The sequence below is a fragment of the Crassostrea angulata genome, chromosome 8 (assembly GCF_025612915.1).
Source record: "Crassostrea angulata isolate pt1a10 chromosome 8, ASM2561291v2, whole genome shotgun sequence".
In the NCBI taxonomy this organism is placed as follows: Eukaryota; Metazoa; Mollusca; class Bivalvia; order Ostreida; family Ostreidae; genus Magallana; species Magallana angulata.
Genome location: NC_069118.1, coordinates 51,722,746 through 51,750,412, shown reverse-complemented (window position 1 = coordinate 51,750,412; position 27,667 = coordinate 51,722,746). Strand labels below are relative to the sequence as shown.

The following is a 27,667-nucleotide window of genomic DNA, read 5'->3' as shown; positions in this document are numbered from 1 at the left end:
TCCATTACAACACTTTCTAGATTAGAAACTGATTCCGTATAACACAATTAATCACATTTGTTTTAAAAAGTGTTTCTTTAAAAATGTTTTTTGTTAATCAAATAAACGTAATTTATTGCTTCCAAAAAGAGATATGCTAGTTTTCGCTAAAAATGAGGTGGGTATTAAATGATTTTGTTTATAATCATACACTGTAACTAAACATGATCCAAAGGGTCGGATCATATGCAATTTGCCAGGCGCGGATCATTAGTTCAAACGAGACGCATATACGATATCTGATATGACTCTGGATCAGGTTAGTGTTATGAAAGTATGTATACAAATTGGAATGGAGTTGGAAAAAAGCAACAAATATACTTTATTTATAAAAAGAGAATTATATCGTTAGCAGATAATTCCTTATGTCAAATGTGAGTTTTTAGCATAGTCCACTTCAGGTTCTCTACCCATTTGGAAAAAAGTTTTGCATAAAATCCAAAATTCACATATTCCTTAAAAATATGGAAATATAATATGCATTCAGCTTGAAAATGACTTGACTTAAAAAGGACCGGAATGTTTTGAATGTTTCTGAGAGAAAATAATCAACTTATAAAAATGTTTCGATTTAGGAAATGAATAATTATTCGTTTGATCGACGTATAATAGAAAAAAAATGACTGCACATTTGTTTTTAATGCAATACGCATTTCCTATCATTTGATAAAACTTTTTTAAAAGGAAGAGTGTCGTTCATCTAAAATTTAAATAATGTTATGGAAGCGGCCCCTAGGATTACACAACAATAACAGCAAGAACATTCAAAAATGGATGCGCCTTCAGCTGATGCTGAATTACTGAGCTAGATTTGATGGGTTAAATAATTATAAAAGTTGTAATCTTAAGCAGCTGATTTGGAAAAGAGTGGAAAAAATCATGCGATGACTATATTAAGAATCAAGGGGATGCACAAGCTATAACGACGCTATAAGTAGGGGTTCTAAATTCCGATGGCCGATAATCTAAAACGCCTTATCGTTATACACTTGAATGGCAAAGCTACCGTGGCAGTGAATACGTGACTTGTATATATTGATTCCAGGAAATGTCAATCTCGGCGTAAATGTTGATCGTAGCCTCAAGCAAACGAAATCACGAGAAGACACTTAAAATTCTGTTTTGTAAATTAATGTGAATTGTTTATATTTCAACGTTATACTATCAATATTTTTATACTTTTATAGTTTAAAATTGTTTGATTACAATTAAAGAGTAATAACTTTACATATTTATTTTGGAAATTCCCGTTCTATAAATAGTTCTACATGTAATCCACTGAGAACAGTAGAGGGAAGTTAATCTGCCTAAAAAATTTTTGATGCAGTTATCAATGAAATGTTTCGACCAATCAGAAGCGCCTATATCTCGTCAGACTAATAAAGTGATAATGATATTCATGAAAAACCAAGAGTACCTGCTGTATACTGTATTCAAACTCGGGTCAGTGGACTGAAACTTTACCCCTTGCGCTACACAGATCGGCACCAACATTTGGCGATATAAACAGTTTTATAATGATTTAAAATCGACATATTTTGACGTACTGTCATTATAATTAAAGTCAAGGGGTGTCCCTTAAATTGCATTGAGCATATGAGCTGTCGGATAGACCTTGACTACTGCTATACAGGTCTAGAATAGAATATGCAAAACCTTCGAGAGTCATGTAAAAATGAAAAAAATCCGTTGTTTTGTCAATTAAGTGGTTTTATTTTTCAGACTATCTTTATTTTGATATTACCTCTAATGCAGTTACTGCTATACAGGCATAGAACATGCAAAACATGAGACTAAAAAAAATGAAAAAAAATCTGTTGTTTTGTCAATCAAGTGGTTTTATTTGTATGATTTTTCTCATTTTGATATTATCTCTAATTTATTTTTTTCCATCATGATTACTTACCTTTTTTTGTCCATTTTATAGTCTGTTGATTCGACCAACTAAAGCAAAAATGAGGTATAATAATCTTTGTCATTTTATAATAACAGACGTTTTCTGAAAGCAGTCAGAATCTTAATTAGGGACTTCTTGGGAACCATTAGACATGATTTTTTTAAATTTTTGTTTTATGAAACAAAGCTTAGTAGACATATTAATTGATGCTAACAGTTTTGTTTTAAACAGTGAAATATTCTCACAATATTATTGAAATACTAGCTCGTTTGGAAAATATTGAACAGTAACAACTTTACTTAGCACTATTGCTATACCCTTATAATATTCTTCTACATTACTCTCACTAACAACAAGTTCAACAAACGAATGTTAATTTAACCAGTCTGAATTATTCGATGTTGACCGGTCTGCCGGTCGAACTTAAAAATTGTTAGACCGCTAAAAAAAATATTTGTCCGATCTTGGCGAAAGGAAAATAGCCGAAGAGTTGTGCCTCATGAATGGCTTGAAATTATTCTTCCATCTGCAGTGAAGGATATAGCACAACTGTTGTTGACTAGGATACTGGCAACAGATGATTTGTTCAACCTTTAGACAGAAATGTTGCCCTCGGTCTTGAGCCTTGGCCATCGTTTGTGTCTCGAGGTCTGACAAATTATCTCTTGCCCTTATACCCGTACCGTATCTGTATTATAGCCATTCACAATTTGCTACATACCGTTGTCATGTTTACCCTTCCTTTCTCTCTGAGTCTATCATGTAATTATTTTCTGACATTCTTCCAACCTCCCCCATATTTTTTCATGTACGTGTAAATTGTGATTTACGTTTTATTTAATTTCATTTTGTAATTATAAGTTGACAGTACCCTTTTATAACATGGATATTATAAACAACGCTACTTAATGAGGGTTTATAGCATAAATATATTTTTTGTTCTCTCTAATAACAATAATTTCATCTCTTGGTTTCACTTTTTCGGATTCTTTTAATTTATATATTATTGTTATGACAGTTTTGTCACGACCTTTTGAGAAGGCATTCGGGCTTCAAAGGAGTTGACCACATAACGAACCAAGTTTTCATTTTAAAATGAACAGTTTCCATTGATGTTTATTTATTAATAAAACAATTAACAAAAAACATCTGCCTCACAATCATGTGCTTTTTAACTGGTTCAAAAAACTAAATATTAAAGTTGCATAAGACTATGAAATTAAAGCGTATTAAAAATAAAATAGTAAGTGCTCAGGGGACAAAAAAAATTCAAAATAAGAAAAAAATTTCATTTTATAGTAATTCGTACTGATAATGAAAATCGTTTCAGCCTTTTTTTTTTATTCAGCAATAAGAACTGCGTTAACAAACTCAGTAAAAAATACAGTCAATTGCTTTTTGTACAATTTAACGCATTACTGGTACATACATATATATTTAAAAAAAAGTTTAGCGTTATTATAGTTACTACACGTAACGACGTATTTATGGTTGATCTGATGATTTTGACTTTATTGATTTATATCAAACTAGACAATTATATACACACTTCTAAACGTTGCTTTGTTGGCATTTTCGTACCATATCACATAACCTGCCTTTAACACGTTGCTTGATACTGAGATGTTTGTTGAGAAATACAATGCTCTAATGTAAATTAAAAACTTTTCATACATTGTGTAACAATGGAAATTGCATTATCTTAACTATTCTACAAAAGATAAGTCCACGTTATAATGATATTTTAGTTTCTGGATGAAGTTTGAAAAAAAGTCATCTGTGCAACTCTCTAAAGAACCGGGATCCTTTTCAATCTTATAAACTAGCTGATTCTTGACGAAATAAATCATTACAACTTCTACTGCCTTTTTGAAATAGTCACATCTGGAAAGAACGGTTTTCGTATCTTTGTCAGATAGTGGCGTATGTTTAGAAATGGTATTCTGCAGATAATTTACAAATTTATGCATCAATTTTATCCAACATAATGCAAATGCATAGCCCAACTCCCCAGAACTCGTCTCACCCTTCCACTGAAACCAAGGGGTTTCAAGAATATTCCCCCAAGTGTTCATATCTCTTGCAAAAAAGCACGGCATCTGTATATGATGCAGATTTGAGGACAAATAGTGTAACACGTCGCAAATACATGCGGACAATGTTCTTGAATATACACATTCGTTTTCCCCATATACATGAAACAAGAATGCTGTCTTCAGCGTATAAGACGACAAGTTCATGCATTTTCTTGACATGGTTATATCACTACTGATAAGTGACTTCAGGATCTTGTAACATTTCTTGTGGTGCTCATTCATATTGTTTATCAGCTCACGTTCCATGCAAGAAAACGTTACAAACCAACACTTTGTATGGGCCATATGGTCAGTATGGCATGATTTTGGAATAACGTGACATCCATGTTTATAAAGTAACTCTTTAAAGTTCTTTGGAAACCCTGGTAGTTTCAGTATTGATTCTAAGGAAGGATGGTCAATTGCCAACATGAGATCAACTCCAATTTTTAAACTCCCCACTAGAGATATTTCCTCTTTTATTTGAATGTCAGTATTTTGTGGTAAGGTTGAGTTTTGTATGTACTGAAGCTCGAGTTTCTTGCCGTTACACGGTACAAAAGACATGGTTCCATAAGTTAGAGGAATGTTCTCGTTCACAGAGGCATTTATATTTGCAATTTCTTTCCAAAAGTCCGTAGCCACGAATCTTGGATTTCCAAGGAAGTCTTTATTTTTTCTTTCTTCTTCACAAAAATTATTAATTTTATACTTCTGGGGAAATTCAACACCTGGTTGTAATTTGATATAAGGATACCAATCAGAGCATCCGGGCTGAAGAGAGATTTTGTCGGCTCCAGAAAGCTTCGCTAAAGTTAGCATAAAATCAAACTCGTCAGGTGCTCCTATTTTCGTTCCCTCATAAAAACTTCCTGTGGGTATTACGTTAGCCACCGCGAAAACAGGAGATTTGATTTTTAAATGCTGTAAAATCATTTCTATCATTTTCCTTACCCCAGTCTCAATATCCATAGTAATTGTTCCGTTTACTTCCATTTGAAATTCACATTTTGATTTATAAGCATGATGTAGAAACTCCTCACCCATATTAAGAACTCGCCTAAAAGAAACACAATTAATGTATAAAATTCATGTCCATTCAAACTATTTACTTCCTATTCCTGAAATCTAACCGTGTAGCAGTGTGTTCCGAATAAAACATATTAGACTTTTATTTGTCGTATGGTTCCACTCTAATTAACGCAGATTCCCAGGTAATTTTTTGTGGAAAATCACTGATGCCTGTACGATTTTTGTGGATGTCGAGATTAAATTGATTAGGACAATTTTTTGTGTATTTATCCTCAGGTTAAACTTTAAGAAAACCAATTTTATAGAAACTATTAGGTACAAATTCGGGTTCAAGATAGAATATATCACAGGCCCACCTATCTCAGGTAGCAATACGCCTCTTGGCGTTCTTTTTGTTTTCTTTGGAGTTGTGTTACTAATCATACCATCTACTTCGACAATGTACATCAAACAAAACTTTTACTCTGCTATTTTTTCTACTACTTAAAGTTTTATCCAGAGAACAGTGCAACTGTTTTTCTTATTACAGCCCTTACCTATTAAACCCTAATAAGTGTAATCATTCAACCAAAAAAAAAAACCAAAACCGAAAACCATGCAACAAAATGTTTTTCACACGATTGCCTTATTAAGCCGTGTAACAACCCTTACAATGACAGAGTGTAAGTCTGATATAGCGATATTGAAACTTGAAGTAATGTTTTTTTTAAAAAGATTTTATTCAGCATATTGCAAGGGAGATCTGGTTTATTTCTTCATTTAGATTAGAGAGTGGTCTCAAAATACCATAGACTGGGATAAAAACTTACGAACGTTTCGGATTCTTTGTCCTGCTTTTCGCATGTCTTAAATTTCAGTGTTGTACTTTGATACTTTTAATAATATTATGTAGTTTATTTTGAAGACGGTGTTGTATTTCGCAGCGCAATGTATGACATTAAAAAGTTGAAGCCACTACGTCTTTGCTTAATCAGCAGCTCATTTTAAATGAATATGCTGTAACTTGATTCTTCAGTTCTAAAAATAGCGAAGGTTCACCAACAAACACTACTTGCTCTAAAAATCCCTGTCCGTATGAAAATCCCCTGCCTTCCCTCGTCACCCCCTGTGTTTGCACTGTCACCCCCTGTACATCCCCTGCGTGCCATTGTGCAGAGCCCTGTATACCCTGTCATCCCCTGTGCACCCCTGTACACATCCCCTGTGTGCCACTGTTAGCCCCTGTCACCCCCTGTACGCTTGTCACCCCCTGTAAGCCACTGTACTTCCCTGTGTATGCCCCTGACATCCCCTGTACGACTATTGACTGTTTTTTTTCAACATTATTTTCTTAGTTCAATTATCTAAGTCATATGTGTTATATTGTGGGCTATTCGTCAATTCTTGCTCTAAACAGCGCCAAATCACAAGACAAACTGTAATCGTAATTTTAGAAATCACATGTTTTAGTTAATTATCTATTGATACTAAAATAATCATGCAAACAATTAAAGACTTCAGAGAGAGAGAGAGAGAGAGAGAGAGAGAGAGAGAGAGAGAGAGAGAGAGAGAGAGAGATAGTTTGCATAGATTTTAAATAAAAGCTACTAATAGTTTACCCGGGAATTAATATCCTAATAAGTAGCATGTAATCCTAATTAATTTTCATAGCCAATTCTCTATAATTATTTAGATTAACTTAAGCAGTCAATTTGATTTTTAATCCATCAATGTTTTATTCTACACCAGATCAATTGATCAAAGAACTTGAAAACACATGATTAACAACTAACAGAATGAAGCTACATTTTTCAAAAGAGAGAATGTTGACATGTTTTTCACTCGGTCAGTGACTATATAATAGCTACTGCAGTGCACGGTAGCGTGATAAGAAAAAACGAGATGATAGACACACGTGTACATGTATATATACACACACTTCCTAAGATCTAAATGGTCGGTCAGTGATTACATAATAGCTTTATACTGTATACAGCCCTTCTTGACATTTGCAGTGCACGGTAGCGAGAGGTGACAGACACACGTGTACTTGTATAAACACACGTCCTCCGGTCTGGCCATGGATTCTTTGTAACGCTACACACTAATGCAATATGTTGTTTAAACACCTTATGACTTTCTTCCCAGTCTGTCAAGATAGACACAAGATATTGAAAATTTCGATTTTTCAGTTCTGAGAATTTCAAACATGAAAAGAATTAGCTTTAAATTAAGAACATTATTTGGCACAGTGATATGAATAAAAACTGTATATTTCTCCCTTATATTTTTCATTTTTTAAATCAAATCAAATTTGAATAAATGTTTAATATTTTTCTAACCAAAAACCCGGAACATTGTTTAAGATAATGCGTGTGTGTATATATGTTACCCCGTTTCCGGTATTTGTATACATGCATTAAATCATTCATTTACTGTATCATTGCTCTATATACATAAGGACAATTCTATATAATTATGCATATTAAACAACTAAACTGGAAAATGGACACTGATAGAAGTTAAATGTGTCAATGGACCGGTCTAATCCCCCCTTACGAAATAAAAATCTCTCTCTCTCTCTCTCTCTCTCTCTCTTTCTCTCTCTCTCTCTCTCTGAGTTATTATTATGCGCTTTAGCTCAGACAGGTTACAAGGCAGAGAATATTGCAGATTTCAGGCATTCCTTTACTTATTTTACTTTTTTTCAAATACAAATTACAGAATACGGTCATTTGTTAAATACATGTAAGAAAATAAACCCTTTATCGGTATACAAGCACATCTTGATTTTTGTCAATGTTGAGTCAAATTTATCCACGTTTGTAATAATATTGTCCTATTTGAATTGCAAAGAAAAACAAGCACCGTCTAAAACATGAATGCTAAATATATTTTTTTTAAAAATCCGAATTAATTAAAAACTATTGATTTACTTTAGAGTGCAGTTAAAGACCGTGCAGGTGATGCATGTCAGGAGCATGCACATGGGTACACAGTGGCTTACAGGGGATGACAGGGGCGTACAAGTGGTGACAGGGGCTTACAGTGGCACACAGGGGTGCACAGGGGGTGACAGGGTATACAGGGGTTCTGTACAGGGGCACACAGGGGATGTACATGAAATGACAGTGAAAACACAGGGGGTGACAGGGGGAGACAGGGGATTTTCATACGGACAGGGGTTTTTAGAGCCAGTAGTGAAAAGAATAGTCCAAACAATGCTCAACTACACACATTAAGTTGATTACATATATTAAAAAAATACAAATAAAAAATCAATTAATCATAACAAATCGATCTTTTACATACCTAGCTGATTGGCAAGGAGATGGTTGGTAAATTATTGGGCGTTAACTGTAGATCTAAGAATCGGTTTTCTTAGATGTTCAGTGTATCGCTAGATAAACAACCTCTATCCTTTCGTGCGCGTGCTCACACAACCACAAATCCGCTGACAATAACATTAATTAACAAAACAGCTGGTAATCATAACAATGTGCATAACTTATTAATATGGTTTGAAGTGCTTTCATGATAAAATGTGATAAACAAAATAATAGCATACACTTAAAAGTATGGCGTTTGTCTTAAATCGAGGGAGAATCTTAAAATGTTCTCTAAAGATATTCAAACAGAAAATAATACAAAGTGTTTTGTTCTTATTCTTTTTCAAAATGTTCTCCGTTATGCTGAAAGCTGTTATATCATAAAAGAATTGCATTCAACTTAGTAATTTGCATCATAAAACAGTTACGCCGCCTCTGACGTGAACGTCGCCATTTCTTTTTAAACAATCGAATAAAACGCTAGGGTTTGAAATAACAATTGCAATAACACTTCATTAAATCTCTATAAAATTAAAAATATTACGTCATTAGTTTAGCGAGAAATCCAAGAAATTGCATTTCTTTCATATGCTGTCTTATATATATATATATATATATATATATATATATATATATATATATATATATATATATATATATATATATATATATATATATATATATATATATATATATATAAAGCACTGAATAGAATCAACAACACTAGGCATCTTTAAAGTGTCAGATCTAATATATAGATACTAAGCCAGTAAACTGAATATATAAAGCACTAAAAATGGCTAACGACACGAACAATAGAAATTATATAACAGAAACAAAACAAGCGTATTGTTTTTGTTAGACATGTGTTTCAATGGCATATGTTTCAATAGAAATTCTGCTTTATTTTTTTGATAAAGTTATGTATATTGACACTTTGAAACATTCTACCTTTTGCCATGATTTATTTTGTTAAACAAATTGATGTTCTTACTATGTACAATATCAATCAACAAAAACAAGAGTCTAGTTTTGTTTACATATGAATGAATTATGACAAGTGTACAGGTTTGAATCCTAATATTTAAAACGTTAACGACAATCATTCTATTTTCTAAAATGGGAGAATACAATTCAGAACATTTGAGTTAATATTGTGTGTCGTCCATTTGATTGTACCATTTCTTGCAGTTAATGATTTTTTAGGATGCATTTTGGGGTTTTTTTTCATTACACATCTTCCCGAGTTTGTATGCATGACAAACATGCATTTAAGGCATATGCAATTGTACGAAAGATAATTCTTTATGTTCATTATCCAAAGAAGAGAAAAAAAAATCGGTTTTCTCTTAACTCTTAAAGATTTGTATCAAAATTATCTGGTTACTCAATTCAAAAACAAAATAGATATAACCTTACATACACTGTCTTTACTTCTGTCCTAGCTAGTTTTTTTCTTTTGTGAAACGTGGTGGTAAACTGTGTATATTTTTCTTTCTGTAATGACCAGCAAGTAATTGTAAAACCTGCTTACATTAAGTTTAATATTAAAAAAGTTACACATACCAATTATAATGGAAAATAGTTGTAATGTGTACAAACCGTGCACATGCTCACTGGTTGGTAGGAATCTTCTTTCTTGATTATCTGCAAGATTTCTCGATCCGGGTCTCTGTTTCTTTTTGCATCTCTGGCCAATGAAATATGTTATGATTGAAGGATAATCAAGAGAAATGCAAGAGAAATATCTTCAAACGATATTGTGCCCATAGTTTTTTTTATCCTTGTCGAATGTGTGTCTTTAATCATCTGACCAATTTCGGAAACGAAAGCGGTCACAAAGTCATACACTGCAGCGTACAGGATTGAAACTTGTTCCGATCAAGTTATAAGACCAGAATTTGTCGAACGTGAGAATGAATTTCCTAAATCTGAAAGTGTAGACTCCATATTTTACAAATGAGGCTTCATTTATATAAAAGCCACTAATTCGTATTTCGTACATGTATCTGTCAAGCAAAATTTGAAGAAAACACGCAATGGCGTAAATTTTACACAAGATGTGGACGAACACGGAAGTCTAACTTCACAAGAATTTACCATTACACTTAACATGAAATACCTGTCCTCTTTACATCTGCGTGATATATAGATCGGATCAAAATTATATGCTCGTTAAAAAGAGGTGGGGTCATCCATTCACTCGGTTACAGACTGCTGTAAAAGGGAAACCACTTTTTCCAGCATAGGTTTGTTTATATATGTAAAACAAACAAAATTCTTGAACATTTTTTTGTATACTTACTGAAGTGCAGAAACAAAATTCTTAATGTGTGTAAACTTTGTTATTGGTCAAGATGTCATATTAATTATATTATACAGATCATTATAATTCAAAGATTTATATTTGTCCTTTCAATCCATTCATTAATTTTTAATGCATGTTGAATAAATAAAAAAATCTATATCTATTCTCAAAAACTGCGTTCGACGCCGTTGGGATTAAAATTATTAAAAGAGGCAGATTAAATTGACTTCAAGAAATAAAATCAATATTTACAAAGCATTTATTACACATTTGAGCCTAAGTAAAGTTCAAACTTTCAAAAACAACTTATAGGGAAGACTAAAAAATTAATTTAAAATATACACAGATTTTTAACAGTTTCATGTTTCTAATTTTTTAACTTACTCTTATTTTTCGCCTTGAGACGGCTCATTTATTTCTTCTATATACAACACACAAATTGGATCACTGGCAATTTGATTATAGCTTTCATATAAAGAGAAAAAATGATAGTTCAGCGAAATATTCAAAATATATTCAAACAAATGAAAGTCTTAGTTTGAAACCAAGCCCCGTATCTTTAATCTAAAATCTTAAAATTCTCCAAACGTATTTACACATAACTCGTTACTAAATATAATATCCTAATTTGGATTTCATTCAAACAGGCTGGTGTCCAACATCTGTACTTGTAAACAAGATGCCTACTGGCCACATTCCTCACCTGAGGAACAATAGGCATGATAAAATCAGCCTCATGGAGTCATATTACAAATTATCTGGACAATGTGGTATCATAATTGTAGATCCTATACAAAAAAATCTTATTCCCCCTGGATATTCTTATATTTATAATCAAGTCCCTTTTCTAACAGGATGATTTTATAGTCATATCACATTCAGCATAATGATTGCAGTTCTAAAAAAAGACCCTTACAATTGTTTATATACAGGATATAAACATACAACAAACTCTGAACCCTTTGTGAGCCCCGATAATCGTCCAGGGGCCAAATTTTAAAACATTTTAAGAATCAAAAATACATAAAAATGCTTGCATATAAGTAAAAGCACATATAATAACATTTAAGTTTTTGTGAATAATTAAAACGTTTTCCTTTGTTCAACTGAATCCCCAATGTGGCCCAACACTTCTCCAAAAGATTGTGATTTAAACAAATTTGAATCTACCTCTCTAAAGTTGCTGTCACTAAAGTTACAGCTTTTCTAGGCAAATGTTTTTTACTACCTGAGGATGCTTCCACAAAAGTTTCAGCTTTCCTGGCCAAATGGTTTGAAAGAAATAGAAGATTTTTGAAAAAATTTCGAAAATTTTCAGTAATTCCTAATTATGTCCCTTTGCAAAAGGGCGTGGTCCTTAATTTCAAAACTTTGAATCCCCTAAGCCTAAGGATGATTTGTGCCAAGTTCGGTTGAAATTGTTTCTTGAGAAGATGTTGAAAATGTGAAAAGTTTACAGACGGACATACGGACAGACAGACAGACGACAGTCAAAATGTGATCAGAATAGCTCGCTCGAGCTTTCAGCTCAGGTGAGCTAAAAATAAATTTAGACCCCAGACCCTTGGCGTAACCAATTTGAAGTGCAACTTATTCAAAGAATAGAATAATGCGTTGTATTTAATTAACTAAGGACTAACTTGATGAATTTACGACCTACTTAAAGATAACTCCATCTATAAATGATTTCCCAAACGGTTTAATGCGGAGAAATTATGGTTTTCATAACCCTGGTACAAAGATTTGTGACATTATATTTCATGCATCTTGATGATGAAATTTGCACTTAATCAACACATTCGGTTCAAAGTCTACATTAACTATTGGGTTAAATAAAGTTATTGAACTCGTGAACTGAACATGCATTAGCGTTGGACAAATTGAATGCCAGGCTTACATGTATCTGTACCATGTAATGTAAATATGTAGGTTTTTATACTAACTTTGTTTCCTGTACACAAATCTCATCAAAATCTTAACATTTTTAGTTTATACATTTTTTTATTTATAGGATTTTTACTTTATAAGTTTAGGAAGATGTGTGGTTAAACAAGTAACCATCAGATCTACTCTGAATTTTAGGATATGATTGGTAAAGCCATAAACTGTTATTTAGAAAAGAAAAATTCAATACAATATAACTATTAATTTTGTGTATTTTCCTATATTTTTATTTAGATATAGAACTCTTCCTCGTAAGGAATTCAGAAGAATCTAAAAATGGCGATGACCATCAAGCCCTCTTAACATGATATAAAATGTTGAAAAGAAATTTCTGGGTTGTTTTTATTTCTTTTATACGTGTTCAACATAGACTGAATAAACATCTCCGAAAAAAAAACCCACATCTTTTAAACTATAACTGAAACGGACGACATTCTCAATATCTTAATATTAGAATCTTAAAGATATATTGAATGACATAATTATTAATGTCCCGAATGTATGTAAATATTCAGAGTATCTAATTATGAGGCAATAGCGTGGGTAATGTCTGACACTAACAGTGAATTGCGGAGATAAGTCTAAATGTGTATAAATGTACTTCCGTGTATGTAAGTGTTGGCATTGTGTTTTTTTGTTGTTAATTGGGAAAATATTGTGTTTTGAAAACTGTTTTTGTTTTGAGAAAATTAATAACACTTTGATATATTAAGTATTCATAGCTTAGAATTTTTTCAAAAATGCACATGGAAAAGAGCGCTCTGAAACCTCAGGAAGTTTGACTTATCATTTGTGATTTTCTTGATATTTGTCTGTGTCATCTGTATAATGAACAGTCATATTGGACTTGAAATTTCTTAGCATACGAGATTCCAACGTTTTTCCTTAATGTCTATATTTTCCTTTTTATGAAACTTTTATTTGGACCAAATGTGACCACTGTGATGTAAAAAAAATGAAGATTCCATGTACCAAAACAGCAAAAAAATGTATAAGGATCCTAGAAATTTGCCCGATTTGTTGATTTTGACAGTTTCGTAAAAAGCTATTGAAACAAACCGCGAGGTATTTATAAAACCCATCAATAACCAATTAACAATTCTTCTTTGGTGTCTAGATCTTGTCAATCTTCGAAAACTTTCATGTGAATCAAGCGGGTCTTACATGATTTCATAAAGATTAAAATTTTATCGTCAAACAGCAGGAAAGATATAAGCCTCTGCATTCAGCTTTATAGCTTTTATTCAAAAAATGTCGACCAACATAGTCATTCAAATGTAGATGACTTCACCTCAGTTTGTATGTACTAAACATAAAAACAGCCAAAGTCTGCGTAATTGTAATCAGTTTTATTAAAAGTAACCCCATCCCACTTAATGATCATGTTGCATGTAACTAAACTCTGAATATTCAATTTTACAGTTTATTATAATAAATCCCATGCCACTTATTAATCTTGTTTCATGTGACTTAACTCTAAATATTCAATTTTACTTTAAAATTTGGAAACTATTCTCAAGATCACATTTTTAATCAATAATAAATTAATATAATGATGAACGTAACAGTGTCTATAAGTGAATATGATGGCAGTAAAAGCATATTTAATCTTGATGAATATGCAAAAACTTGGAATGAATCAACTTCTTCTCTTTGAATATCAATTTAAAACAATTTAAATTTTACTTTCACACCTGTTTATAAAAAAATATGTTTATTTAGTTTTTTATTTTGCATATTACAGTTTGTATTTGTACGTTTACCTGTTTTATTTCACGTAATACACATAATGTATTCTAAAATATAAGAATTTTTTCCTTTACAATTTCCTTTTTCTTGATATTATCAAAACTGTTTCTATAACGTGTCATTAATGTTCTTTCCTACGTAAGGGATGGATATACTGTTCATCGTTACCCCTTTCACAGCATGGTTTAATACTTGTGAATCTCAGAACCCAGGTACTTGTTCAAATGTTTCAAATGGGTATGTGGAAATCCTTTTTATTCTTCTATATCTACTTGATTAAACGAGTAACTGCATCTAAATTTAGCTTTGCAAAATTTTGATATGTTCTATAGTACTGTATATATTTATACAGAGAGCCTTTGGTTTGCTGTCCAAATTACCGAATTGTCGGGACATCTTGCGTAGGTAATTCATATAAGAACATGTACTAACGAATTATTTAAATTAATTCCATAATGTGACAGATAACCGCTTTGTATATGTCTACATTGCATCTTTTCCCTCTGAAGAATGTTGGCCTGGATCACAAGGTGTTAATTGTGCAGAGGATTGTGATCACGGGTACTATGGAAGACTCTGTACAAAGATGTGTGGATGTTATCCATGTGATAATGTCTACGGGTGCCAAAACATTATACGTGAGTACATTTACAACCGAGCTGTATTCAAAAATATTTCATTATTTGACAATTTATTGAGGAACAAACTATTTCATAAAAGAACATGTGTACAGCGTACATTCTTTAAATGCATTCGTAATTTGAAACATTTCTTTAATATTAAAAAAAAATAACACATACCGTTTATAATGGAAAATAGTTGTAATGTGTACAAACCGTGCGCATGCTCGGTGGATGGTAGGAATCTTCTTTCTTGATTATCTGCCACATTTCTCGATCCGAGTCCCTGTTTCTTTTTGCATCCCTGGCCAATGAAATATGTAATGATTTGAGGATAATAAAAATGATGTCTGGTGTCTTGTCAATATATGTATATACTCTTTATACCATGCAGATTCAGGTAGTCAAAGTAAGGTTTGCGGCTTGCATTTCATTTTTATTTTAAGGAAGTGTTCCAAACATAATTTAATTCTTGTTGTAACACGCTTTTTGATTGGTTCAAAAATTTATTTTATATCGTATAAAGTATGTTAACTACGTCATAGTAATACTAACGTCAAAAGCGTACCAATCTGCCTGACGTTACGTTTGAATTTTGTACAATTTGATGTCATTTTATAGATCAAATGACTGTTTTTATCCAATTGATAGCAAAAAAAATTTATAAGGAATAAATTCAATATTTATTAGTTTCAAACGATATAAAATGGTTTGGGACAGGTTACACTTTATAAACCGCGAACCTGCCCCTGAACCATTTTATATCGTATAAAACTTATAAATATTGGATTCATTCCTTAAATAGATATCATTTTGTTCGCTTTACTAAAATTTTCTTTCTTTTTATGGAATTCAAAGATTTTGCAGAACTTGTTAAACATTTCATAAAAATATGTACAATTTATAGATGACTAGTATGAGGGATATTAATGTTTAAAATGTTAAAAAAACAATGTAACTCTTAATATACCACTCTCTAATGAACCATTTAAAACAGCTAGAATAAAAAGCGATAAAAGTCAAAATGAATGTTTTATAAAAAAAAAAAAATATCTGACTTTTTTTCGAAAATTCCGTTTCGACGCCGTTTGGATTCATATTGTTAAAGACAGCAGGTTAAAAGGACTTCAGGGAAAAAATCATTATTTACAAAGCATTTATTACATATTTACGTCATAGTAAAATTTAAACTTTCAATAACAACTAATAAGGGGGAATAACAAATAAATATATAATCTACACTGGCCAAATTTTTAAACTAAAGTTTGTTTTTTGTGTCTTGAAACGGCACGGGTTTTTTTTCTATGTGCGATAATTATAGTTTTCATATAAAAAGAAAACATGATTGTTCAGTGAAATCTGTATTCAATAAAATGAAAATCCAATTTGGAAACCCAGCATTATTCCCTTGATTTAAGATCTTTCTTTATTCTTTAAACGTGTGTGTACACACATTACGACATATACTATCCAAATTTGGATTTCATCAAAACAGACTTAATCCCAATAACAGTACTTGTGAAAGTATAGACCACAGACCCTTGACGAAGCCAATTTGCAGAGCAATATATCCATGGTTTTCAAACATGCAGCATTTTTGATGAATTTAGTTCCAATTTAATGAATTTGCGATTTATCTAATGAAAAATTCCAGCTATAATAAATTTCCGAATCGTTTAAATACGGAGAATGTAGGACTTTTATAACCTTGGTACGAAGTTTGTGAGCTTACATCATGCAATTTTGGTGTTGACGCTATAATATACAATTAATCATGAATCAAGATATTCGGTTCAAAAAATATATTAATTAGCTGTTGTGTTAAATAAATATATTGAACAAGCGCCAGAGTTCTCTCTCGTTGTGTGACAAATCAAATGTTAAGGTGGATCTCTACACCAAATAAGTGTAAGAGATTTTTGTTGCATGCATTTGTTACCAATACTAGGCACAGTATTCAACAATAATAGACCTCAAAATACAATACACTATTTTCTAGAGAATTTTTAAAATATCAGTCTGGTTCCAGAAAACCCTTATTTATCAAATTTTTAAACATTTCTGTTTCAAAATTTCTATGAAAGTGAAATGTTATTAAGTTTAGAAATGAAAAACAAAAAAAATCATGAATGAAGTTTGTATGATTTTTATTTGAATCCACATAAATATGAAACTAAAATATAAAAAAATTCTTTTAAGGCAAACTGCTGGACAAAATCCCACAAAAACCTGAAAATATATAAACAATATTCGTTGGTGAATGGGATGAAGAAAAGAAATTGAATGAAATTGAAAAAAGGAAATACTTAATTATTGCAAAAATCTTGGTATGAAAGATCCTGTTTAAGAGTTGTCTTTCTTTATTTTACATAGTCTCAAATATTTTGGGATCAATTTTTTAATTAATAAAAATCAAAAAGAAAAATTAAAAAAGGAACAAGTCTATGCTAAATATATAGATATAAGATAAGTAGTGCTTGTGATAATGTTTGAAGCTGAAAAATTATATTATTGGTGAATGCATCATATATATTTAACTCTTCAGAACAAAATATTAGTAGTTAATTATATTATAAATTGCCTTTTACTTTTTTATATACAATAGCAATTATAAACAACAACCATACGCATATTAATACATACATTAGATGTCCATAGTGATACACATGCATGTATGGAAATGAAAAACATGCTCCTTTTCAGAATTCTGTCTTTCCCTCATTTTGGCTTGCAAATCCGTGCTTCCACTGCTATTGCTACCTGGCTGTATCTATTTTAATCAAAATACATTAGTTTAATGCCAAAGTTTCAGTGAAAGTCTTTTACTGCAAATGTTTTTTTTTAATTTGGGAAGTTAGGATCAATTCAAGAGATCGTACTACGGTACTTTCGTTTTATGTTCATCATACAAATATAGTTTAAATGAAAATTTGACATCTGCTTACCTATATCGATAGTCCGCCATATATGTATGATCGTCTGTTGCAGATGACATGACAAATTGTATTGCCAATAGCAGCAGAGCAGGGAAACGGTATATTATTTAGATTCCACGTTTTCCGTACAAAACAGCTGATAATCAATGTTAGTTAAAAGCTTTGAACAGGAAGAAAATTGACTTATTTTCTAAGCGTTTTGTTGATTTCATTTCTATCTCATCTCCTTAGTTAGAAGAGTTCAATTAAACGGTGTATTTTGTACCACGACATAATGTTATAAATCCGGAACACAATGGCGTTTCGAACAGAAGTCAGACATGTTGTGACGATGTAGCCTTCCACCTTAAGCTTCTCTGTGCCATGTCGTGTAAGTATATGGGTTTTAAACTAGTTATGTTTGTTGTACACAAGTTTCATAAAAAATCTTTACATTTTTAGTTTATACATTTTTTTTATTTATAGAATTTCTGTTTGTTTTATTTATTTTTATGAGCTTAGGAAGCTTTGTGGTAAAACAATTAACCATCAGATTTTTAGGTATGATTGGTAAAGCCATAAATTGTTTAAACAATTCAATACAATATAACCTTTAAGTTTGAGTATGTTCCTACATTTTAAACAGATTTAGAGCTCTTCTTCGTAAAGAATTCAGTAGAATCTAAAAATGGCAATAACCATCAAGTCTTCTTAATTTGATATGAAATTTTGAGAAGAACTTTCTGGTTATTCTCTTTATTTCTTGTATACTTGTTCAACCTAGTCTAATAAACATCTCCGAGAAAAAACCTACATCCGTTACACGATAACTGAAAAGAACGGAATTCTCGAAGTCTGAGTATTAGAATCTTAAAGATCTCTAGGATGACAAAATTATTATTGTCCCGAATGTATGCAAATATTCAGAGTATCTAATTATGAGACAATAGCGTGAGAAATGTCTGACGCTAACAAAAAATTATAGAGACAAGTCTAAATGTGTCCAAATGTACTTCCGTGTATTTCTATGTAAGTCTCGGCATTGTGTTTTTTGTTGTTCATTGGGGAAATATTGTGTTTTGAACATTGTTCCTGTTTTGAGAAAATTATAAGCACTTTGATTTAATAAGCATTCAATGCTTAGAATTTTGTTCAAAAAAACAAAGAGAAAAGAGCGCTCTGAAACCTCAAGAAGTTGGACTTATAAGTCCTGATTTTGTGATGATATAAAAATGAAGATTCCATGTACCAAAACAGCAGAAAATGTATAAGGATCCTAGAATTCTGCTTTCAGCTAAATAACCCGGATTTGTTGATTTTGACAGTTTCGTAACAAGCTATTGAAACAAACCTTGGGGTATTAATGAAACCCATCAATAATCCATTGATTCTTCTTCCTTGATCTCTAGATTTTGCCTAATTATGAAACTTTTTAACTGAATCAAGCGGGTCTTAGATGATTTCAGAAAGATAAAGATTTTATCTATCAAACAACGGGAAAGATATAAAGCCTCTGATAGTCTGCATTCAGCTTAATAGCCAAGATTTGTTGTTTCGTAACAAATTGTTGTGCTAGTTTTCGAAAAACTTTTGTTACTTTTCTTAGTTTCAGTATCTGAAGTGTATGTGAAAATATTTTCTTTGTCTTTAGAACGTTACATTAAAAAAAGAGAGTTCATGCTTACACCATATTGATACAATGTACAATTAAAAATTCCATATAATATATTTATTATGATTCATGATGATAAAGTCAACAATTAATTTTTTTTCCTGTGTTCATATTTGTTGCATAAACAAATAAGAACACAAGACTAAAAGTCTATTTAAATTTTTTTATGTCTTTACTACTTGTCTTAGTATTTGTTTGTATTATTGTCTGTATTTATTGTCATATAACATCGTGTGTTTACCTTTGCCAAACAAGCTTAGTAAGGTGTAAAATATATGCGAAGTTTAAATTTCGTTATAGAGTGTAAGATGGTCAGTCAAAAAATGTCGACTAACATCGTCGTTTAAATGTTGGTGTCTTCACCTCAGTTTGTATGTACTAAACATAAAAACAGCAAAAGTCTGTATAATCGTGATAAATTTATTATAAGTAATCCCATGCCACTTAATAATCTTGTTGCATGTGACTTAACTCTAAATATTCAATTTTACAGTGAAAATTGGAAATTTTCTCAAGATCTCATTTTTTATCAATGGTAAATTGATATAATGTTGAACGAAACAGTGTCTATAAGAAAATATGATGGCAGTAAAAACATATTAAATCTTGATGAATATGCAAAAAATTAGAATAAAGCAACTTGTCTTTAAATATCAATTAAAAACAATATAAACTTACTTTCACATCTGTTTATAAAAAAAAATGTTCATTTATGTTTTTTTTATTTTGCATATTACAGTTTGTATTTCTACGTTCACCTGTTGTATTACATGTACACGGTGCACATAATGTATTCTAAAACAAGCATTCTGTGAGTATTGCATAAGCAATACACGTCCCTTACCGGTTTGTGGAAATTGTGAATACAATGCACTGTTATGCAGAATATCGAACCCGAACATTAAAACACTGGAATATAAAAAATTAATTTTCTCGAAAATATGTCAACCAGACGCTACAAAAGTGTAAACTTGATCTGTAGTTTGACATTTTTAAGCTGTTCAGCAAATTTCATATTATTCCTCAAACGCATAAAAAAAAGTGTGGAAAGTTGAAGTAAGACAGACAAACGGACGGACAGACGGACAGACAGCCGGACGGACAGATGGACAGACAGCCGGACGGACGGACGGATTGACGGACGCAGAGGAAAGATATAGTCCCCTCCGGTGAAAACCGGTAGGGGACTAATAAAGGAATTATTTCTTTTAGAATTTCCTCTTCCTTGATATTATCAAAACGGTTGCCATAACGTGTTACTAATGCTCTTTCCTACGTAAGGGATGGATATACTGTTCATCGTTACCCTTTTTACAGCATGGCTTAATACTTGTGAATCACAGAACCCAGTGAACCCAGGTACTTGTTCAAATGTTTCAAATGGGTACGTATGTGAAAATCCTTTTTATTCTTACATATTTACTTGACTAAACGAGTAAAGCATATAAATTTAGCTTGACAAAATTTAGATATGTTCGATGGTATATATTTATACAGAGAGCCTTTGGTTTGCTGTCCAAATTATCGAATTGTCGGGACCTCTTGCGAAGGTAATTCATATAAACACATGTACTAACGAAATTATTAAAATAAATTCCATAATGTGACAGATAAACGCTTTGTGTACGTCTACATTGCATCTTCTCCTTCTCAAGAATGTTGGCCTGGATTCCGAGGTGTTAATTGTGCAGAGGATTGTGCAAAGGGTTTTTACGGAAGACTCTGCAGAGAGAAGTGTTTGTGTGATCCGTGTGATAAAGTCAAAGGATGTCAAAACATAACGCGTGAGTACAACAGAACAGCACATAAAGATGTTTCATTTTTTTTTTAAATCTAATTTAAAAAAAAGACTATTTATAAAAAATACACTTGTAGCTCGTACAGTCATTAAATATTTTTGTTATTTGACACTGGATTGAAAAAAGAAACTTTTGTATGTTTTACTTCTTTGGTAAATATAGTTCTCAATTGGAACTATACTCATTTAGAGGAAGATGAAGGTCCAACGAGATTTCACTGGTTTTCAATACAAATTGTGTCATTTGGTGGATTTGTAGTTTTTTGCATCTTATGCCTTTCTGTCTTTTGTATATTCAGGTAATTATGATTCGTCAAAAATTTCATCTTGTTTGATACCAAAAAAAAATTTGCAAGTTTTAAATAAATGAAAAATGAATTGTGCATGCATTAATACATGAACTATCTGAACTAATTATAGATTAAGTGCGTCTGCAACATCTAATGTTCTGACCGAGAAAGGTGAAACAATTTCTTTATCTTAATGTTTGATTTTCTTACATTTTACGACTATTTCCATAATAGTGGGAATAAATTTCAGCTAAAATTTGTTTACATTAATTTTACAGACGTTCAGAATGACAAGGATCTTTCCGAGAAACTACCACATAGCCTTTCGCAAAAGACTAGCAGTGTTGATGAAGCCGTATCAAATAATACAGATTCAGATGCTCATTGCAATGACGTTTGTCAAAGGAAAGATTGTTTTCCCATAAAAGAAACCGATAAACCCAAAGCTTTGCAATACTATCATATTGATCTGATCGATGAACCTCACAATATTCTTAAACTTTCATTTAAAAATGATCTTAAAAAAATGAAAAGTGAGACACAACCTTTCCCAAAACTGAGCCATGCTCAACATAATACTTTTGAAAGAAAACGATGTCGGGAAGCTGTGGGTTTGTTATAACGGAATCAATCTTAATGTTGTATAATAAAATTGTTATGTTTGATTCAAATACTTCAGAATAATTTAATTAATATAAAAAGAGCTAATCAAAACCTACCGCAAATATGTCCCTCCAACTTATTGGTAAAAACCAACAACATGATTCGAACAAAACTATGTTAACATATTTAATATCAATATTTTTCAAGCATATGAACTGGAACCTAAGAATTTATTGATTTGATAACTTCTTTAGAATACACTTGCATGAATGGTCTTTTTATAACGTGCATGAACATTGATATATTGAATATATATTTTCAAAAAGATACGCGAAACTGTGGACGTTGCCCTTTCTGTGCATTCGTTTACATCTCTATTAATTTCCACCATTCACCATTTAAAAAGATCACTCAAACTAAATGTGCCTGTAAACGTGACACCTGTTCCATTTATAAACAGCAATAACTGCATTTAAATTTTAATCTGATATATAACAAGGAAACGTTTGTTTCATAATCGAAATCACATCACGACATTCGTACAAGGTATCTCAGAATGACATACATGTACATGAAGGGTGCCCTTAAAAGTCCCTTTTATACCAATTCAGCCTGAAAAAAAGGTTTCTCTCTCAGAATTGCATACGTATAAATATAGAGTACCCTTAAAAATCCTTTTTTTATAGTTATTCAGCCGGAAAAATAAAGCAACATCAAACCTTACTTAAAGTATGTTAACATTGTGGAAATAGGTCCATAGTAGTGACGGCACGGGCATTCTAATTGGAAGGAAAACATTCAGCTTTTCTGATTGATTTTTTCTCATTAGGAAAATCTGATAGCATGGTTCCTGTAAATTATTGGTTATCATATTAAATTTATCTATTTATATTTCAATCAAACTACCTGGCAACAAACTAATTCATTTTTAAAGTAGGGAAAAAATTAAACAACAATTCTAAGTGTTCATCCTAATAATAGAATAATTTAAGAACTATGAAATAAAATTATATAATGTTTTAACATGTCGTAATTGATATGTCTCCCAAACAATAGAGCAGATTACATTAAACAATACTGGTTGAAAGCAGTTACCAGTGACGAAACCTTAAAACTAGCTATAGAAATTGATATTTTCAGCAGGTGCTTCATATTAATGCTAATTCTTTTGCGACTCTCTTTAGTCTACAGTAAAAGACTTTAATTAAAAACCATTAAACTTTGCCAAACGGCGCTTGATCCAAAGATTTTGTCAAAGATGCGATAAAAACGTGAAAAATCGACGTAAAGTGACGAAAATTCGTGCTGTGGATATCCACCTATTTCAATTCAGATCTGAAAATTATAATGCATTATGATAATTATTTTTCTGAAGATAATATATTTTGTAGAGCGTGATGTAAGAACAGTTGCCGCATGGACGTCATTTCTAGATCTTTGGTGTTCTGGTATAATTTCGTAATTTAGCACTCTATTAAAATGCACTATTTAACATTTTTTCATTATTTTTATAAAGTAACTAAATACTCTTTTTTGTAATCAATCGATTAGTATATTGGATTATTTGATGTACGATCAGTTTGTCAAGGTTTCTTTAAGAAGTCATAAACGTAGCTTTATGATATAGCTCATTACCTAAGAACCTAAAAGAGCTTTAACTTTCCTTCAGAGCGTATGTCTTCTGTCTATCTAATTTATTTTTAAACCTGTCATATGCCTTTATTAGATATTGAACCACGTTAAGGGTGCCTTGTTCACCCGCTCTCAATGTTAGGTCGATATTTCTTTTCCAGTACATTTTCTAGTGACTTCTATCCATCGAAGCAAAAAATAAACTGTATCATTATTCGCACGGCCAGCCTTTTTATTTCTTGATCTGGAGACAAAAGGCATTGTGTTGATATCCGAAATGATTAGCAACGTTCCCTATTTGTTTAAAACAGTTAAAAATGTCTATTTTATATCCGATTCAAAATATTGTGTTGTTTGAAGCTTTCTTCAAATTTTTAAGCATGTAATTTATTCATAAATACACACTTTAAAATGACATATTCATGATGCGGAGATGTCACGTATATGTCATGCTATAAACATCAATATCTTGATAAGTGTTTAACGAAATTTAATCAAAATTTTCATTCGAATTAAAGACAATTTTGATGCATCATTTTGTACAATACAGTGCAAGTGAGAAGCGCGGTGCATAGTGGGGCATTACTTTGGGATCAACCCTTATATTAATGCTAAATGTTTTGCGATTCTCTTAATCTACAGTAAAAGACTTAAATTAACCATTAAAATTTGCCAAACGACCGTTAAGGGGAAAACAGAGTCACTGGAAAGTTTTTTAATCTTCTTTCATATCGGCCTCGATACTGTTGGCATTATAAATATTTATTTTAACGTAATTTTCAATGTTATGAGTGTATCGTCATTTTAATCGACAAGCGACAACACTCTGAAAGACTGGAGGAAACCTCAATTAAACCGGAAGTGATCATGGTATCCAGAAAAGGCCAAGGTCGAAACCAAAAAGTGTCAAAAATCGCTATATCGTTCTTAACATTTAGTGAGTTAGATAGAAGTCAAAGGTAGATAAATGTCTTTACTTCATATGATCAATACATTCATGTACATTTGGTGAACACTTACAACTTTAGTTTCATCGTATGTTAAAAACGTAGAGTTATTTGTTTAAAGTAGAACGTAAATGTATTAAGGAAATCCGTGATCCAAACGTTATGAATGTATTCATCAGAACTCAATACTCAATACTCTATGTTACGTTTTAGTTTCAGACTCGTCGATATTAATTTTCTGAACTTTTAAGTTCTGGGAGCTGTATAATTATGCAGCCGCTCCAAGGGCCTCTCTTATGCAAGTGTATTGCATGTTCTTACGAAAACTATCTATAACGTCTTCTTTTAATGTTTAGAGTATGTTGGTTTATGAGCTGTTGTAAAAGAGAAATTAAATTTTTGTTTTTGTAGAAGTTGCAGAATAACCTATTTAGCCTCAAGAAGTTTAAATATATATAGTAAAATAAAGTACATGTAATATATATATATATATATATATATATATATATATATATATATATATATATATATATATATATATATATATATATATATATATATATATATATATATATATATATATATATATTTATTAAAATAAAGTACATGCTTGCAATATTTATACCTCAAACTGCCAGCAGAACATTTATATAAAAAAAAACAACAATTTTTATAACTTTTAAAAAAAATACAGCTTATCTAAGTTAAAATGGCTATCTTATAGTACTATTTTACTTCGTTAATTGTTTCGGCCTTTGAGCATCTTCTTATTTTCTTACATAAAAAATTGTCTGCTAATGATCGATCAATGTTTAAAAAAAACATTGTTTTAACCTCTTAATTGTTATATTAATATATTAGTACATGGACATTAAAACACCTTCTGTGATGTTACATAAGACTTTAAAACGAGTATGTAATATTTCATTTAAGTATTTTAATGTAAAATATAGGTAAAAATATAAATAGTATACCAATAAAAGACCAATATTTTATTATATAAATCGATATTCTACAAAAGAAAAAATAAGTCTACATTATAAATGTTTCTCAGGTATTGGATAAAGTTTGAGAAAAATTCCTCTGTACAACCCCCTAAAGAGCCCGGATCTTCTTCAATTTGATAAACTAAACTCTGTTCTACAAAGTATTTCATCACGTTCCCAACTGCTGCCTTGAAATAATCACATCTTTTTAAATGGGCTTTTGAATCTTCCTCAGATATTTCGGTTTTTTCAGAGATTATTTTTTTCAGACGATTTAAAAATGCATACATTAGTTTTATCCAGCATATTGCAAACGCATAACTGGAGTCCAAGGAACTTTCCGACACCTCCCATGGAAACAAAGGAGATTCTAGAATAGTCCCCAAGTGTTCATATCTCTTGCAAAAAAGCACGGCATCTTTGTTTGATACAAGTTTGAGGACAAATAGTCTAATACGTCACAAACACATGATGACAAAGTTTCAGAAGATAAACATCCGTTTTCTCCATACACATGAAAAAAAAAATGCAGTTTTTAGAGTATATGATGACAAGTTCATGCATTTTCTTGACATGTTAATATCACAGCTGATAAGTGACTTCAGAATCTTGTAACATTTCTTGTGGTGCTCATTCATGTTGTTTATCAGCACACGTTCCATGCAAAAAAAAGTTACAAACCAACACTTTGTATGGGCCATATGATTGATATGGCATGATTTAAGAACTACATTGCATCCGTATTTAAAAAGTAAATCCTTAAAACGTTTAGGAAACCCTGGCAGTTCAACTACAACTGTGATTGATATGGCATGATTTAGGAACTACGTTGCATCCGTGTTTAAAAAGTAAATCCTTAAAACGTTTAGGAAACCCTGGCAGTTCAACTACTGACTCTAAAGAAGGATCTATAGTCAGCATTAAATCAACTCCGATTCTTAAATCCCTTACAGGAAAAACTGCAGCCTTCATTTGAATGTCAGTATTCTCAGGTAATGTTGATTTATGAATGTAAAAAAAATTCAAGTTTTTTGCTATCACAAGATTCAAAAGTCATGGATCCTTGCATTCGAGGTAATATGTATTACGGTGCGACCGTTAGGGCGAGCGCAGCATGTGATAAAATAATAAATTATGATAAAACAATAAAAATAAAAGTAGCGATGTAAAGTAAATAAATGAATTTGAATGCAGAATAAAATAAACATGCCTATTTTACCAGTAAATTTTCATTATTCATAATTCATAAGATTTTGTTATCTATTTATATATAGATTTTATCTCAGATAAAATGTTGTTGAATAATAAAGATTTTAACATAATGTACATTACAATTTATTTCCTCTTTTCTTGCAGCAGACATTTTTCTTAAACTTACATATAAAAAATTAACTTAGTTCCTCCTCCTCCGTTTAAAAAAAAATCAAATTTACGTATAAAAAAAATTTGCTGATCATATAAGGAAAATGGATCGCCCGGGAGCATGTAGTACATGTAAATGGAACACTATTGAGCAGCAAAAGAGCTAAAGGCATACTACTAAAGGCCGTCTGTCTCTTTGAAAACACCCTGAAAAAAAAACTACGCGAAATATACTGTTTTGTTTACTTAAAAGCATGATGTTCTTGAAATTACATAATTTATCTGTTTCTCAAATTCTCGTGAGATGGTATCCAATCTAGTGAGATAGACCGACATTGAGGAATTGCATTGTGGGTCGATATTTACTGACGCCGAAAAATTCTGTTGGATCAATGTGTAAGAAATCCATTGTGACGTCATTCGAAAGGACGATAACTCCGTTAGTCTTATGTAATGGAATTTGCGTTGTGTTAGCAGTATATTTACAATG

The 27,667-nt window shown here is 31.4% G+C and overlaps 2 protein-coding genes, 1 long non-coding RNA gene and 1 pseudogene across 5 annotated transcripts; 1 reads left to right on the top strand and 3 right to left on the bottom strand.

Annotated features, from left to right (window-relative positions):
• Positions 1-3,091: 3,091 nt before the first annotated feature.
• Positions 3,092-8,414, bottom strand: LOC128161335 (cyclic GMP-AMP synthase-like). The gene is made up of 2 exons (XM_052824611.1): positions 8,335-8,414; positions 3,092-5,071 (listed from the first exon to the last, which is right to left on the bottom strand). Exon 2 carries the CDS (start codon positions 5,056-5,058, stop codon positions 3,643-3,645), a length of 1,416 nt encoding a protein of 471 aa, XP_052680571.1. The 5' UTR covers positions 5,059-5,071; positions 8,335-8,414; the 3' UTR covers positions 3,092-3,642.
• Positions 8,415-13,039: 4,625 nt separating this feature from the next.
• LOC128161347 (uncharacterized) lies at positions 13,040-22,681 on the top strand. Of its 3 annotated transcripts, XM_052824626.1 has the most exons (9): positions 13,040-13,668; positions 14,705-14,757; positions 14,862-14,990; positions 20,877-20,943; positions 21,057-21,109; positions 21,215-21,343; positions 21,521-21,656; positions 21,778-21,818; positions 21,926-22,681. In XM_052824626.1, the coding sequence occupies exons 3-9, from the start codon at positions 14,939-14,941 to the stop codon at positions 22,267-22,269; spliced, it is 822 nt and encodes a 273-aa protein (XP_052680586.1). In that variant the 5' UTR covers positions 13,040-13,668; positions 14,705-14,757; positions 14,862-14,938; the 3' UTR covers positions 22,270-22,681. The 3 variants fall into 3 exon arrangements, with proteins under 3 accessions (XP_052680586.1, XP_052680585.1, XP_052680584.1); XM_052824625.1 differs by lacking the exons at positions 13,040-13,668; positions 14,705-14,757; positions 14,862-14,990 and adding an exon at positions 17,295-18,278; XM_052824624.1 differs by lacking the exons at positions 13,040-13,668; positions 14,705-14,757; positions 14,862-14,990 and having other exon boundaries at positions 19,871-20,943; positions 21,548-21,656.
• LOC128161354 (uncharacterized) lies at positions 15,798-18,045 on the bottom strand. Its single transcript, XR_008240358.1, has 3 exons — positions 17,918-18,045; positions 17,616-17,742; positions 15,798-17,201 (listed from the first exon to the last, which is right to left on the bottom strand). It is a non-coding gene; the product is annotated as an uncharacterized LOC128161354 (long non-coding RNA).
• Positions 22,682-25,824: 3,143 nt separating the features above from the next.
• Positions 25,825-26,884, bottom strand: LOC128161084 (uncharacterized; annotated as a pseudogene).
• Positions 26,885-27,667: the final 783 nt, after the last annotated feature.